Source organism: Pyxicephalus adspersus, chromosome 7, assembly GCF_032062135.1.
Source record: "Pyxicephalus adspersus chromosome 7, UCB_Pads_2.0, whole genome shotgun sequence".
In the NCBI taxonomy this organism is placed as follows: Eukaryota; Metazoa; Chordata; class Amphibia; order Anura; family Pyxicephalidae; genus Pyxicephalus; species Pyxicephalus adspersus.
In genome coordinates, this window is record NC_092864.1 from 25106037 (window position 1) to 25120617 (window position 14581).

Consider the following 14581-nt stretch of genomic DNA (forward strand, 5'->3'; position numbering starts at 1 on the left):
GGAATGTTGTGTATTAGGGGCCCCTACTTCATATTTCGCTGGGGCCCTTTTTGCTCCACCTGCGGACAATAAACCATTATGCCATCCCTGGGTATTGCCGCATTATTGGAAACATGGCACACAGTCACATGGCTTGCCAGAGGATACATTCATTTACAATGTATTAACAGGTGAATTACCAGATGAATCGGCATGGCGCCCTGGGATGCTCACACTCAGTCCGGGATATTTGGTTCGGTGTTGGTTAGGTTCCAATTGTCAGGCTGCGATGGCTCTGAGTGTAATTATTGGGTCAGATGGAGGACGCGGCTCCTCTGTGTACACAGCCTCTCGGTAAATAATTGGGAACATTCATTATTCACACGCAGGTTCTGATGGGTTTATTATGCAGGGGGCTCTGAAGTTTATTCACTGACAGATTCCCCTCCCGCCCATGTCTGCTAAGTGAAGCTCTACACTGATTGTATGTGTGTGTGCAGATCGCATAAAGCGAGTATGTACAGGAGAGGAGTGTGGGGGGTATGATAGGGGGCAGTATATACAGGAGAGGAGTGTAAGGGATATGACAGGGGGCAGTATGTACAGGAAGGAGAGGAGTGTGGGGGGTATGATAGGGGGCAGTATATACAGGAGAGGAGTGTAAGGGGTATGACCGGATAGTATGTACAGGAGAGGGGTTGTGGGGGGGTATGATGGGGGGCAGTATGTATAGGAGAGGAGTGTGGGGGAATGATGGGAGGCAGTAAGTATAGGAGAAGAGTGTGGGGGTATGATGGGGGCACTATGTACAGGAGAGTAGGGTGGAAAGTGTGATGGGGCATTATGTATAGGAGAGGAGTGTGAGGGGTATGACAGGGGGTTAGTAAGTACAGGAGAGAGGAGTGTGGGGGGTATGATAGGGGGCAGTATATACAGGAGAGGAGTGTAAGGGGTATTACAGGGGCAGTATGTATAGTAGAGTAGTGTGGGGGTATGATAGGGGGCAGTATGTACAGGAGAGGAGTGTAAGGGGTATTACAGGGGAATTATTTATAGGGGAGGAGTGTAGGGGGTATGACAGGGGGCAGTAAGTGCAGGAGAGTAGTGGGGGGGTATGACAGAGGGCAGTATGTACTGGTGAACCTGGGTCATCAAGCAAACCTGGAATGGATTTCTTCTAAATCGTTCACTATTATTGCTATTTTTAGTCTAATGGAATAATTGGGAAAGGTAAAAAAGATTTTAGTGGTTCTGAGGGTTCAACCACCTTTATCGGCCCCACATTAGATGAATATCCAGAAAAACAAAGGGACAAAAATATAAAATAAAATATTTCAACAATTAAACTTTATTAGGATGATGATAATTTTTGTCTTCCTTTCAGGTGTGATTTCTCTTTTGGACTCTGTGATTAAATATGAGGCTGCATTGAATAAAATTTGAGTAATTTTGCCAGCACGGTGGCTTAGAGGTTGGCACTCGCTAATTTTGCAGAGCTAGGTCCCAGATTGGAATCTCGGCCAAGACTCTATCTGCATGGAGTTTGTAGGTTCTCCTTGTGTGTTTGTGTGGGTTTCCACCGGGTACCCTATTTCCTCCCACATCCCAAAAACATGCAGTTTGGTTAGTTAAGGAAAGTTAGGGGAAATTGTGGGAAATCGCAACTTCCACGGCTCCTTTCTCTCTGCTAATCCCCTCCGGGAGATGGAGAACTGCTTTCCGCAGGACGATATGGACGCTTCCTTCAAGCGTTTCGCACACAGGCCAGCCTGTTATTCGGATACAAGGCACCTCATTTGTATTTAGCGCAGTTGGAGATTTAACCTTTCTGCAGCCCGGGAGGATCTTCGTCTCATTGGTATACAGAACGTGGCAATTAAAAGGCCAAGCAAACAGCACTTATCGGAAGGAAGGTGAAAGTGTTCCATCATTTATACAGATCCCGGCTTTAGAAAAACATTACGCCAGACACTGATGAATAATTTAATTCTGATTCAAGCTGCCTGCAATGCTTCAAAACAAGAAGATTCTGCTCAGCTGGGGAAGAAGACTGACTGGTGCTACTTAGAAGCTTCCCAAGTATGAAGAACTCTTCACTGAGACACTGACTGGGAACAAGCATGCAGCCAGTGAAAGGTCAGGACCCCTATGCTGGTCAGTGAAACACTATGGTCAGGGAGTACAGATTGTACATCCCCACACCTCCTGCCTGACATAAAGATCGGCCTTACCCCATTCCGATAAAGGTCACTGGTAGAATCTGTGGTCACAGCCTTCTGTGGGGGAATTCTAAATAAAAATTAAATTGGGGGCACATGAAAAAAAAAAATTATATATAACTATGCGAGAAACACCCCATGGAACCCGCTAAGGTTTATTTTTTCTATTTAAACGCAGACATCATCAGCAAAATGACACCAAACACCGTCCTGATGTACTCATTCTCATTATATAAATGATGGAAAATGCAGATTTGTCATGTGGAAACATGTGCAACATTTCCCACCCTAACCATAAAGTCATGTGATCAGATGAGGAACCAATAAGAAGACCTCCTTTTAAAGTAGATGAAGAGCCCTGCCTTATTTCATCCTCAGGTATGGTAATCTGGTTTTATCTATTGATGTGTGATGTCATCATGACATCATCAGAAGCCTCCAGGACTCTCAGATAGAAGGTTTCAGATGCCAGAGTCTGGAAAGAAAAATCAATAAAGAACACAAATGTTCTGCACTCAATCAATAATATAGGGAGAATATTCCAGAGGTAACACAGAAGTCACATGACTGATAACCTGTCCAGGGCTGGGTGGCCCACTGACCCCAAGAGCTGTCTGATGCCACAAGAGTCTCCAGGAACCCCAAAGTATTAACTTGGGATGTGTAGGGAACTCTCACAACAGTTGGTCACAATTCATCTACAATCCAATAGAAAGTCACCAGTTGATCTTACCACCAGGAGGCGCAAGGTTGGTTTCCTTGTATAGGAAGTGAAACTGGAAAAATCCAAGGAAAAAAGCCAAACCATGGGACATATGGGCCAAGACCCATCCTGGAACAGTCCTGTGCACCGACCAATCACAGGCAGAGTTGTCTGGCCGCAGTAATATGTTTAGACATGTTTGGCACAAACTGAAGACAGCATTTCAGAAGAAATAAAAACATACCCACCGTGAAGCATGGTGGTGGAAATGTCATAATCTGGGGTTGTTTTGCTGTTTCAGAGTCTGGCCAGGTTGTGGTCATCTATGAATTGTTCATGATAACAAATTTTGCTGGAGGATAATGTGAAGAGGATCTCTCTGAGAGTCCTTTCAGCACAATATTAATCTGAAGTCCTCTAGGGAATGGCTCAGAATGAAGAAATGGTCAGTTAAGCCCTGATATAAATCCCATTGAAATCGTGTGGAGGACTTTGAAACAAACATATTATGAAAGGGAACCTACCACCCTGGTATGAAGGGAATTTTGTATGGAGGAGTATGTAGTGAATGTCAGATGCTGGAAAGAAGTTCTACAATATGCCTACAGAAAGTAATATCTGCCCAATGGGGCAATAAGGGCCTTATGTTCATTTCAGGAGCTCGAAAGTAATTGGACAAATTAAAAAGCTGAAAATAAAATGTTCATTCCTAATACTTGGTTGAACACCCTTTGCTGGCAATGACAGCCTGTAGTCTTGAACTCATGGACACCACCAGATGCTGGGTTTCCTCCTTTTTAATGCTCTGCCAGGCCTTTACTGCAGCGGCTTTCAGTTGCTGTTTGTTTGTGGGCCTTTCTGTCCACAAACAAGTTTAGTCTACAACAAGTGAAATGCATGCTCAATTGGGTTCAGATTAGGTGACTGACTTGGCCATTCAAGAATATTCCACTTCTTTGCTTTAATAAACTCCTGGGTTGCTTTGGTTGTATGTTTTGGGTCATTGTCCATCTGTATTATGAAACACCTCCCAATCAATGTGACTGCATTTAGCTGGATCTGAGCAGACAGTATGTCTCTGAACACCTCAGAATTCATTCAGCTGCTTCTGTCCTGTGTCACATCATGGATAACCACTAGTGTCCCAGTGCCATGGCAGCCATGCACGCCCAAGCCATCACACTGCCTCCGCCATGTTTTACAGATGATGTGGTATCATCACGCCTTCCCTATACTTTTTTCTTGCCATCATTCTGGTAAAGGTTGATCTTGGGTTCATCTGTCCAAAGAATGTTTTTCCAGAACTGTGCTGGCTTTTTTAGATGTTTTTGAGCAAAGCCCAATCTAGCCTTTCTATTCTTGAGGCTTATGAGTGGCTTGCACCTTGCAGTGCACCCTCTGTATTTACTTTCATGCAGTCTTCTCTTTATGGTAGACTTGGATATCGATACGCCTACTTCCTGGAGAGTGTTGTTCACTTGGTTGGCTGTTGTGAAGGGGTTTCTCTTCACCATGGAAATGATTCTGCGATCATCCACCACTGTTGTCTTCCATGGACGGCCAGGTCTATTGGCGTTGCTGAGTTCACCAGTGCTTTGTTTCTTTCTCATGATGTACCAAACTGTAGATTTTGCCACTCCTAATATTGTAGCAATTTCTCGGATGGGTTTTTTTTTTCTGTTTTTGCAGCTTAAGGATGGCTTGTTTCACCTGCATGGAGAGCTCCTTTGACCGCATGTTGTCTGTTCACAGCAAAATCTTCCACATACAAGCCCCCCCCTCAAATCAACTCCAGGCCTTTTATCTGCTTAATTGATAATGACATAACAAAGGAATTGCCCACACCAGCCCATGAAATAGCCTTTGAGTCAATTGTCCAATTACTTTTCAGCCCCTGAAATGAAGTGAATGTGTAAAGAAAAGCCTTTAGTTCCTCACATTTTTATGCAATATTTTTGTTCAGCCCACTGAATTAAAGCTGAAAGTCTGCAGATCAACTGCATCTGCGTTGTTTCAATTTAAACTAATTGTAATGTACAGAACCAAAATTAGAAAAAAGTTGCAAAAGTTGTGCAAATATTTCTGGACCTAACTGTAGATCCCTCTGTGTTGTCCCCGTTAATGGACTTATTTATTACTCTGCAGATTACCGTTATTTCTATTTGTCTACACATGAATGAATTTTGGGAAATTTAGAAGGACAACTTTGGTATTTTCGATGTTACATTTGTAGGTCGCTGTAATTTCTGTCGCTGTTCACGTAGAAGCAATGACAAAAACTGAATGCGAAACGATTGGACACGAGTCTGGAATATGATTGATCCGCAGCTTCTTCTCCGACTGATTAAGTGCAGAGCGCCGTCTGATGGATTGTGACAGTCAGCAAATCATTAGAAGAACTCGGGACGGAGACTGCGCACATTGTTATGACACAAAGTGAATGTGTTTATTCTGCCTCACACATAATAATAACTCTGCAGCCAGGGCAATAAGGTGACCGCACCCCCTATCCACACAGTGCTCAAAGGAGGCACGGTGCCACCAGATAATGGGATTATTATATGTGGGTGATAGTGTCACCGGATCTCAGGAAAGGGTTAATGGGGGTATTGGGGCGGCAATGTGTTGACGTTTTAGGGTTGGCAGTGTGTTGGGGTATTGGGGGTGGCGGTGTGTTGGGTTATTGGGGGTGGCCCCCCCCCCCCCCCCCCCATAGACATCAGGAAATATCAGGGTCCACCCAAAATTATTTCCTGCAGTTTGGGTGAATCTGACTAAGTGAATCTGATCTATTGTCACTGAGGCTGCTGAATGTACAAATGAATAAATAAAGCGGGGTTAGGGGAATCTTCCTGGCGCTGATCCCCTCTCCAGAGAGAAGAACCAGGAATTGGTAGAGGGAGGGGCAGGACTGGCAGCCAATCAGGTGTGAGGTATGCACATGTGCTGATAATGGGCTGGCAGGAGGAATACAGATAAATCATACACAGTATATGAATGAGGTCTGTGCATGCCAGCCGGGGTCACCGCAGTATCGCAGGTGTTGAGGAGATCCAATAAATTATTGAATTTTTAATAATTTTTGAATTTTTAAATTGAAAGGAAACGTAATTGTGGAAATTGCTTATTCATTTTTTATGTTCTGCAAAATGGGGGTGTGGCAAGACTGACGGGTGTGTCATTTGCCTACATATGCCCCTCTCTATCATTAATTGTACCCCCCCAGTTTGTGTTCTGCAATGTGCAGAGGAAGCGGCGACATTTATTAACAAACTTGAAGTTGAACAAAACTGCACCGTGACTAGCGGGTCACCACCAGACAATGGCGGCAATATCAGCAATGGGACAATGGGAGCAATCTGAGGTAAATGAGTTGGCAATAGGGGCAATATGAGGGTAGCAAATGGGCAATGGGGGCAATATGATAGCAATTATTGGGCAATGAGGTCAATGAATGGGAAAAGGAGGCAATATAGGGGCAATAAATGGGTAATCATGGTGACGAATGGGAAATGGGGGCGTTATGAGATTAGTGAATAGGCAATGGGGGCAATATGAGGGCAGCAAATGGGCAATGGGGGCAATATGATGGCAATGAATGGACAATGGGGGGAATCTGAGGACAAATATTGGGCTATGGGATAAATATGAAGGTAATAAACTGCAGAAACTCTGCTCTGGATGAGCAGTGATGGACATCCTGGTGTAACACCCCCCTTTCTCAGTAGAATCTTCATAAATCTATTTGGTGGCAGGAAGCCCTGGGGGCAATTAAATCCTGGAGTCCACACAAATTCTATTGTTCGGTGGTAGAGGATTCTATGGTGAACTCTTTGGGTTATCAATCAATGAACATTCATTGGCGGATCCCACCATCCATGCTCCATCCAACACTGAATACAAAGCTTTTAAGTGAATCTCCGGACTGCAGATTATCAGTTATCTGGGATGAGTTTTCTTTTTGATTTGAGATCTGCGGCCTGAGAGGGGAAATCGGAGAGAAGTGAAGGGGGCGTCTGATTGCAGAGTGATCAATGTGCCAATCCTGAATCTCTCCAGACACATTACTGACTCTTCATATAGAATCATTCAGGGGATGGATGGAGATGTCACAATGTATTCCCTCCTCTGAGGGGTGACACCATCCATCCATCTATCACCACACAGGCACACATCCAGAGATCCTCTATAGGGTTCAGGGCTCCGGCTGTTCACCTCCAGGACATTGACAGAGTTATCAATTATCCCCCCCGTGTTGTCCTCGACGTATGCTTTTGGTCATTGTCATGATGGAACCTTCGGCCCAGTCTGAAGTCTTCATGAAGGAGATCTCTGGACTTTGCTCCATGCAGCTTTCCCTCAACCCTGACCATTCTCCCAGTCCCTGCTGCTGAAAAACACTCCCACAGCATGATGCTGCCACCACCATGCTTCACAGTTGGGGTGGTATTGGGCAGATGACGGGCAGGGCCTGGTTTCCTGCAGACATAACATTTAGAACTGAGGCCAGACAGTTAAATTTTCATGTTATCATACCAGAGAATTTTCTTCCTCATAGTCTGAGAGTCCTTCAGGTGCTTTTTTTCAAACTCCATGCAGGCTTTCATATGTTTTACACTTAGGGGAAGATTCCGTCTATCCACTCTGCCATAAAGCCCAGATTGGTGGGGGTGCACTTATAAATGCTTTGTGAAGCCACTGTGTATAATGTAGTAGCCCGGGGTGACCAAAGGCCAGGGGGGTGACATGACAACACATTTACCGCCATTGTGTCGCAGGGACTTGGGGACACAATGTTCCTGCATCTCACAGATGTCACGTTATATCCCCCCGTCCGCCAGGCTGCGACCAGTGAAATATGAGTGCACCCAATCCTCAGCGGTGACCATAGATGTCATTTATTGTGTGATGATGATGATGAAGACACTGAGACCCAAAGAAAGATTACCCCCCCCCCTTCCCCGTTACCAGAGGACGGGCATGGCGGATCATCTGTTCCGGCCTGACAGGGAATGAGATGCCATCCAGGAGACGCCGACTATAAGATACAAAAAATAGGGTGTCTGGGCCCCATGCGTTGTGTCAGGACGCCTCAAAAATTTTGAATGGGCGTGGCATCAAAACCCAACCAGTAAAATCTAATTTCAAAGGCTATTTCATTTTTTTAATATCTGCAGCTTTTCATAATTATATAAACCCAGCGATCCTGCCATATAGGACATTTTTCATACATTTCCTGTTCTAGGGTGACAACGCTTAGTGCATGTCTCCCAGTTGTGCTCCTGCGTTGTCAGCTGGGGCCTCTGATGGAGATAACTATTTCAGCACACATTGCCCAGACCTGGCTTACTGTTGTCACCATTAGGAAACCCACCCAGTTATACAATGGACGGGAAGTGGCTGCACAGGGGCTGCAGATCAGCAGCACTAATAGGGGAAAAGGAGGAGAAATAGTGACAGCAAGATTTTTATGTAATGACAAAATGTCAATCAGCTGAGATCTTCCATAATTTGTGATCAGTTTGTTTTTCATTTACAAAGAATTCATTGCACATTGATTGTCATGGGATTGGCTGATTAAATCGGTGGCCAATAGTTAGATCTACCAAGGCACCTGAAAATCCATCAATTTGAAGTCGATTCATATATGGCAGCTGAACGCCATGTGCAAGCTGGCATATCTCCTGCAACTGTTATAACGTGTTTTGATGCCAATGCATGTTTTACAGCAACACAACATGAATAGATCGCGTTCACCAAGCTCAGTGAAAAGACGATCAAACATCGAATCATGTGCAGCAAAAATCCTGTATTTTTTATTTCCCTTACACCTGATTCGCTATTCCCAGTGAACGCGGCTTCACCTTAGTGAACATTTTTCACTCCTTTAGTAAATCAGCTCTAACGTCTTCTAAACCCTCCATATTGTTTTCCTCCGAGTCATCACTCGCCGCAGTGCTCAGACTGAGGGCCCCCCCAACAATTTTTCTCCTGATGGCAGACACCTGGTTCGGAGGCTGCATTACAATGGGCAGCAGAGTCTGGGGATGTGACACCATTGTAACCCTCTCCCCAAATCTTAACCCCCTCCTGTCCAATTCCCCAACGTGTATACCCATAAGCAGAAGCTGACCCATCCAGAATTACACTTACCCCCCAGTTAGGTGCCTACCTTAGCTTTCATCCCCAGGTAAATGCCTACCCATCAACCCCCATGTAATTACCTGGCCTTCACCCCCATTAATACAGGTGGGCAGTCAGTTGTTTCCACCATTGTGCTCCGGCATAATTTGGTATTCAATGCGGAGCCTGCGCTGCGTCGGTTTCCATTTCTGCATGTGAAGTGATGGCTTTGTCTGTATTTGGGGTCGTCATTGGGGATTAGGCTGCAGGAAAAGCCAATTTCTCCATCCAGATTTAACGAGATTGTAAATGACACTCTGGGAGGATTAGACTGCTGATTACTTACACATAGCCAGGGAGCTACGGGCCCCAGCGCCAATCCTGCGATACGTGCGCCGGCATTAACCCGGCTTTATCTGCTATGACCCCCTCCCACATGTGTAATTTGGATCCGATGGATGCCCTCTGACATCAGGATCACCAAAAAAACAAACTTGAGGTCACCGACATTCACATGATGGAAATGTTTTACCAATTCCCCATTGTTTCCCTGTGCAGATATTAGAAGACTTAGCATCCCAATATTACTGAACCCCAGGATGTTCAGGTTTCTGTTTGGATGTGGGTGGTAGTATGTGAGCAAGGTATGCAGATGGGCCTGGAACATTCACCGTAAGGTGTTCGTTAGAAGTGGAGGCTGGTCACATTCTAGTAAATACAAAAGTGAGCATGCTGGGTCTTGTAGTTCGTTTTGCTTGATGGTGGCAGAAAAGTGTACACAGGTGAGATGGTGCTGTGCAAAGTACAAACACAACACTTGTGACCTCTGCACATTCTATCACTTGGTGTGTAAGTTGTATTTCCCCCTGCAGGTGGCATCCCCTCGTCAAATCTGAAAACATTCATGGACCCCCATTTCTAGTTGTTTGTTTAGGGAACCATTATAATTAATTTGCACCCCACTAAGGGTATTATTAAATCCACTGCCGATTCCTCTAAACTCTTACCTTTTATTTATTTTATATGTTAAATTAATTACAGCTTGTAATCTATTTTACACTTTTGACCGTAAGTGTCCCACCTATGGTGAATCTCTTTGTTTCTGGTTTCACTGTGTTACTAATGGTGACCTGTGATGAGGGTAAGCCCCACCCCAGAGGAAAGCCCAATTCATGAGTAAAACCCCTGCGCAAAGAAATCATTTCTATAAGCCACCAAGATGTGTTCTTATTGGAAGGGATGTATCACAAATATAATTATTTATTGTCCAAGGCGGTACATAGCACACCTGAAACCACGTCACCATTGACCCTCAGGTATACCGCGTACGTCCCGGTCCTCCCAGCCAGACATAAAATCATCCAGGTCTCAATTTACACAGCGGACCCGCCAGGCTCTAAGGATGTTGATTAGTGAGTTATTGTGGGTGGGGCTTTATGACAGTCACATGACTAGAACAAAGCTCATCCTCCATAAACCCTTAATTCATATTCATCAGCCCTCACTGACTCCACCCTCCCCATTTCTCTCCACCAATTATCTCTTCTCTTACCATCTGTAGGAGAATGTTTTTGTTGTTTTTGTCGCTTCACATTGAATAAAATACAGGAAATGTTTGAAAAACACCTTTATTTCATTGGTGGATAACATTGCCATGCGTTGTTCCCAAAATGTAGTTTTGTGTGAATATAAACAAGAAAAAAAGGATAACAGAAAAAAAAATGCAAGACTAAAAAAAAAATAATTGTACTAAAATAAATAAATAATAAATATGGTAAATCGATTAACTGTAGCGGATATCGCTGTGGTCCGTGATGAGGCGCAGGAGCTGAAACTACCATCGGAGGGGCACAACAGAAACTCTTCTGCCTACCATAGGTAATAACGCACCTTCAGATGTCGGCTCCGAGTCAGGAACTCCTACAATGGCTTGAAGGTGGAGTACCCCTTGAAGAGCCTACTCGATGGGGTGCATTCTGGGAAATCAAAGAACAGGCGGAGAGATGAGACAAGTCAGAATTGAAGTGACCCGCTCCAGCCGTGCCCGTGGGCACAGTACACAGGTACAGTACTGTTCAGCTCAGTGTTCATTTTCTGCCTGGCGCAATGGGCGGAGACGCTCATTCTAGTCTGGGTATAAAATAAATCCAGAGAACGTGCTGTATTTGTTGTTATTTCCACCGTGAGCTTTTCCTCCATCCAGTTTGACGTAAATCTCATCCCCGGAGTCCAGGTGGAGCACCACGCTGTTGCTGGCGTAATCGTAATTTTGATCGGCATCTTGAGCGATCGCACTGGCCCGCACCTGTAGGGTGGAGAAAGACAAAAGTGAATGCTGATTGGCCATTGCTGAAACCAATCTTTTAAATATGTTAATTTACCGAGTGGGAGTCACAGCTGTCCCAAGCACAACATGCTGCATGCTGCAACTTATATTCACGTAATGCGACGTCATGCATTCTTAATGCACATGTGCAGCTACAGAAAGGACATGTGACCTATAAGAAATCACATGCAATGGGCTCCCATATCTCCCCTCCTCACCACCATGTGCAAATCCATTCCCTGAGATCCAATATCCCCACTTCTTTGAATGTCACTCAGAATTCTCCAATATTGCCACCAGCACCAGATTTTCTGATCTCATCACAGATACCCCAGGCTTTGCAAGCACCAGAAGGCTGAGGGGGCAGATAATACCACAGCTACTGGGGTCACAAACCCAATAAAGGTCCAATGCCCCTCCCCCACTAACACCACAGACACCGATTATGGTCTGATTGGCTGACAATCTCACATCTTTTTGTCCAGCCAATCACTCAGAGTACAAAGTAAAAGTGACCGCCCCCGCAGATCTAACTACACCTGCAGATCTATCTGCCCCCCAGCTATAACCACCCCTGTGGATATAACCATCCTTACAATTAAAGGGGAACTCTAATGTGTTATAATTTTCCATTCTTGATGTTTCATATTTCCATTAATTATTAGATTTTTAGATTCCCCTTTAGAAGATTTCTGCTTGTTCAGCCAGTCAGTGTTGCTCCATGAGTGCTGAGATAAAATCAATTTAAAATAGAGCAAACAGCTGGGAGAGTGGAAGGCAGGAGGCAGGGTCCACACATGGAATGAACATGAGTGCAGTGCACAGATTTACAGAAATATAAAAACTTTGCAAAGAAGGGGGGCAGTTTGTGCCCCTCCCCCTATCATTGCCCTAACACATTCATAAGATTTCACTTGAGAAGTATGATGACTCCGCTGCAGGGGGGGGGGGGGGGGCAACATGCTCTACGCTGCGCCCCCCCCCCCTCCCCAGGTTAGACTTCCCTGTTACTGTTGACTTCTTCTAAAAATGCTCATCGCCTGGCTGTCATGCTGGTCCTCTGGTTACATTCAGAGCCAATCTCACAGATCAGAAAATTTCATAGAAATTCGGACGACCTGTAAGCCGGTCAGCACTGTACACCACAAAAACCAGATCGCACAAAGACATAGGACGATCTGCATTGCGACCAGATCGGGTAATGTCTGCGGCTCGCATTGATACAATAATCGCAGAGAAATAATGGTGAAATGTTATCACAGAATTATACTTTACCCGCAACTGCCCCTAGTTGACCGGGATCTTACCCCAACCCTAATAACCTGCCCTTTTTTATCTGCTCTCATCTACATTCCCCCATCGGTGCTATACAGAGCCCGTAATGTCCCAAAATCATCCCCCTCCTGGTGGTAGATATTCCCATTATTGCCCTAATATTAGCCCATTATTGCCCCATTATTCCTTCTCCCACCTTGTCACACCTGGTTCACAGGTCCGCTTACCTGCTGGCGTCTTGTAGTTTTTACCCTATGGTTGCCCCCTTTTTTTGTTACCCGCCATTGTTGCCCCTTCCCTGGCCGTTTTTCCACAGGTCTGCCCTCGTCCCCAGTCTACCCCCCAAGTTGCCCCCCATATATTTGCCCCTTCTAGTTGCCCTCACCTGGCCGTTCTTGCACAGGTCTGCCCACATGCTGGTCCCGTCGCCGCCCCTCATCAGGATGTGGTAGGTGAAGTAGTAGATCCCGGGCACCTGGCAGGTGAATTTGCCCGTTGTGGGGTCATAGTGGTTGCCCAGGTTGGTGACCACATCGTCGAATTTAAGCAGTTCATACCCCTCATGGGGGCTCTTCAGGCCGACATAGAAAGCTATTCGGGGTGCCTGGAGGGGCACAGAACCCCCTACTCTTCCCGGCTCCCCTTTCTCTCCTGGGGGTCCCCTGGCTCCAGGGGGTCCTGGCTCTCCTGGGGGGCCCCGGGCTCCCGGTTTTCCTGGTCGTCCTGGCTCTCCCCGGGGCCCCTGGATGAAGGGTGGAGGGGCCCCGCTCAGGTCCTGCAGAGCCTCCCCAGGAGGGCTCGGAGGGTGCCCGGTGTAAGGGTCGCAGATCATCCGACAGGTGCCCAACATCTCATAATGTCCCTCAATAGTGGGGGGCAAAGCAAGCAGGGGGATGACGATGACCAGGATCAGCAGCATGGCCACCCCCAGGGCCACCAACAAGAGCCGCCTGCGAGGCACCAGGGTGAGAGCCGGACACACACTGACGGAGCGACTGGGAACAGCGATCTGATCTGTCCGCAGAGCAAGAAACTGAGAGTGAGCAGGGAGGAGCGAGGGGGCAGGGTCAGCGTAAAGGAGGAGCGAGGGGGCGAGGCCAGCGGGGAGCAGCGATGGGCGGGGTCTCCAGGTGAAGAACGCGCTCACTTGCCACCCCCTGCGCTCACACTATTAGTTCCACTGCTACTCCTTGCTCTTCTACACTCCTCAACTGCCCCTTGTCTAATACCCTCCCTATAACCTCCTCCTTCTTTATTACCCCCTCAACTGCCCTTGTCTAATATCCTCCCTATAACCTCCTCCTTCTTTATTACCCCCTCAATTGCCCCTTGTCGAATACCCACCCTTTAACTTCCTCCTTCTTTATTACCCCCTCAACTGCCCCTTGTATAATACCCTCCCTATAACCTCCTCCTTCTTTATTACCCCCTCAACTGCCCCTTGTCTAATACCCACCCTTTAACCTCCTCCTTCTTTAATACCCCCTCAACTGCCCCATATCTCTATTACCGAAATCTATCCCATAACTACCCTCATTAATATACTCCCAACAATTGCCCCTGTCTCCAGTACCTACTGGGACCTTCTGCTGTTATACATTGTTTCCTTTCCCTAATATGCCCCCACAACTGCCTCCATGCAGAATCAGAACAGATACCGAGAATTACACCTAGGGTACAGGACAAGAGAAGTAGTACTGAGCAGAGCCCATACATACAGAAAAAGAACAGATACTGAGAATTACACCTGAGGTGCAGGGCAAGAGAAGTGGTACTGTGCAGAATCTATGCATACAGAATAAGAACAGATACTGAGAATTATACCAGGGTACTGGTCAGGAGAAGTTGTACTGAGCAGGGTCCATACATACATACAGAATAGGAACAGATACTGAGAATTACACCCAGAGTGCAGGACAACAGAAGTGGTACTGTACAGAGTTCATACATACAGAA

At 46.0% G+C, this 14581-nt stretch overlaps 1 protein-coding gene across 1 annotated transcript; it reads right to left on the reverse strand.

The window, feature by feature from the left end:
- Positions 1-10636: 10636 nt before the first annotated feature.
- On the reverse strand, positions 10637-13673 carry C1QL2 (complement C1q like 2). Its single transcript, XM_072416795.1, has 2 exons — positions 13011-13673; positions 10637-11329 (listed from the first exon to the last, which is right to left on the reverse strand). Exons 1-2 carry the CDS (start codon positions 13542-13544, stop codon positions 11150-11152), a joined length of 714 nt encoding a protein of 237 aa, XP_072272896.1. The 5' UTR covers positions 13545-13673; the 3' UTR covers positions 10637-11149.
- Between the last annotated feature and the right edge of the window lie 908 nt (positions 13674-14581).

What these genes read in the sequence shown, in the direction of transcription:
- C1QL2 (XM_072416795.1), bottom strand. Translation starts at nt 13,544, where the DNA reads ATGCTGCTGATCCTGGTCATCGTCATCCCCCTGCTTGCTTTGCCCCCC. An exon ending in ACCTGTGCAAGAACGGCCAG is followed by an intron (nt 11,330 to 13,010) that starts GTGAGGGCAACT and finishes TCCACCCTACAG; the next exon opens with GTGCGGGCCAGTGCGATCGC.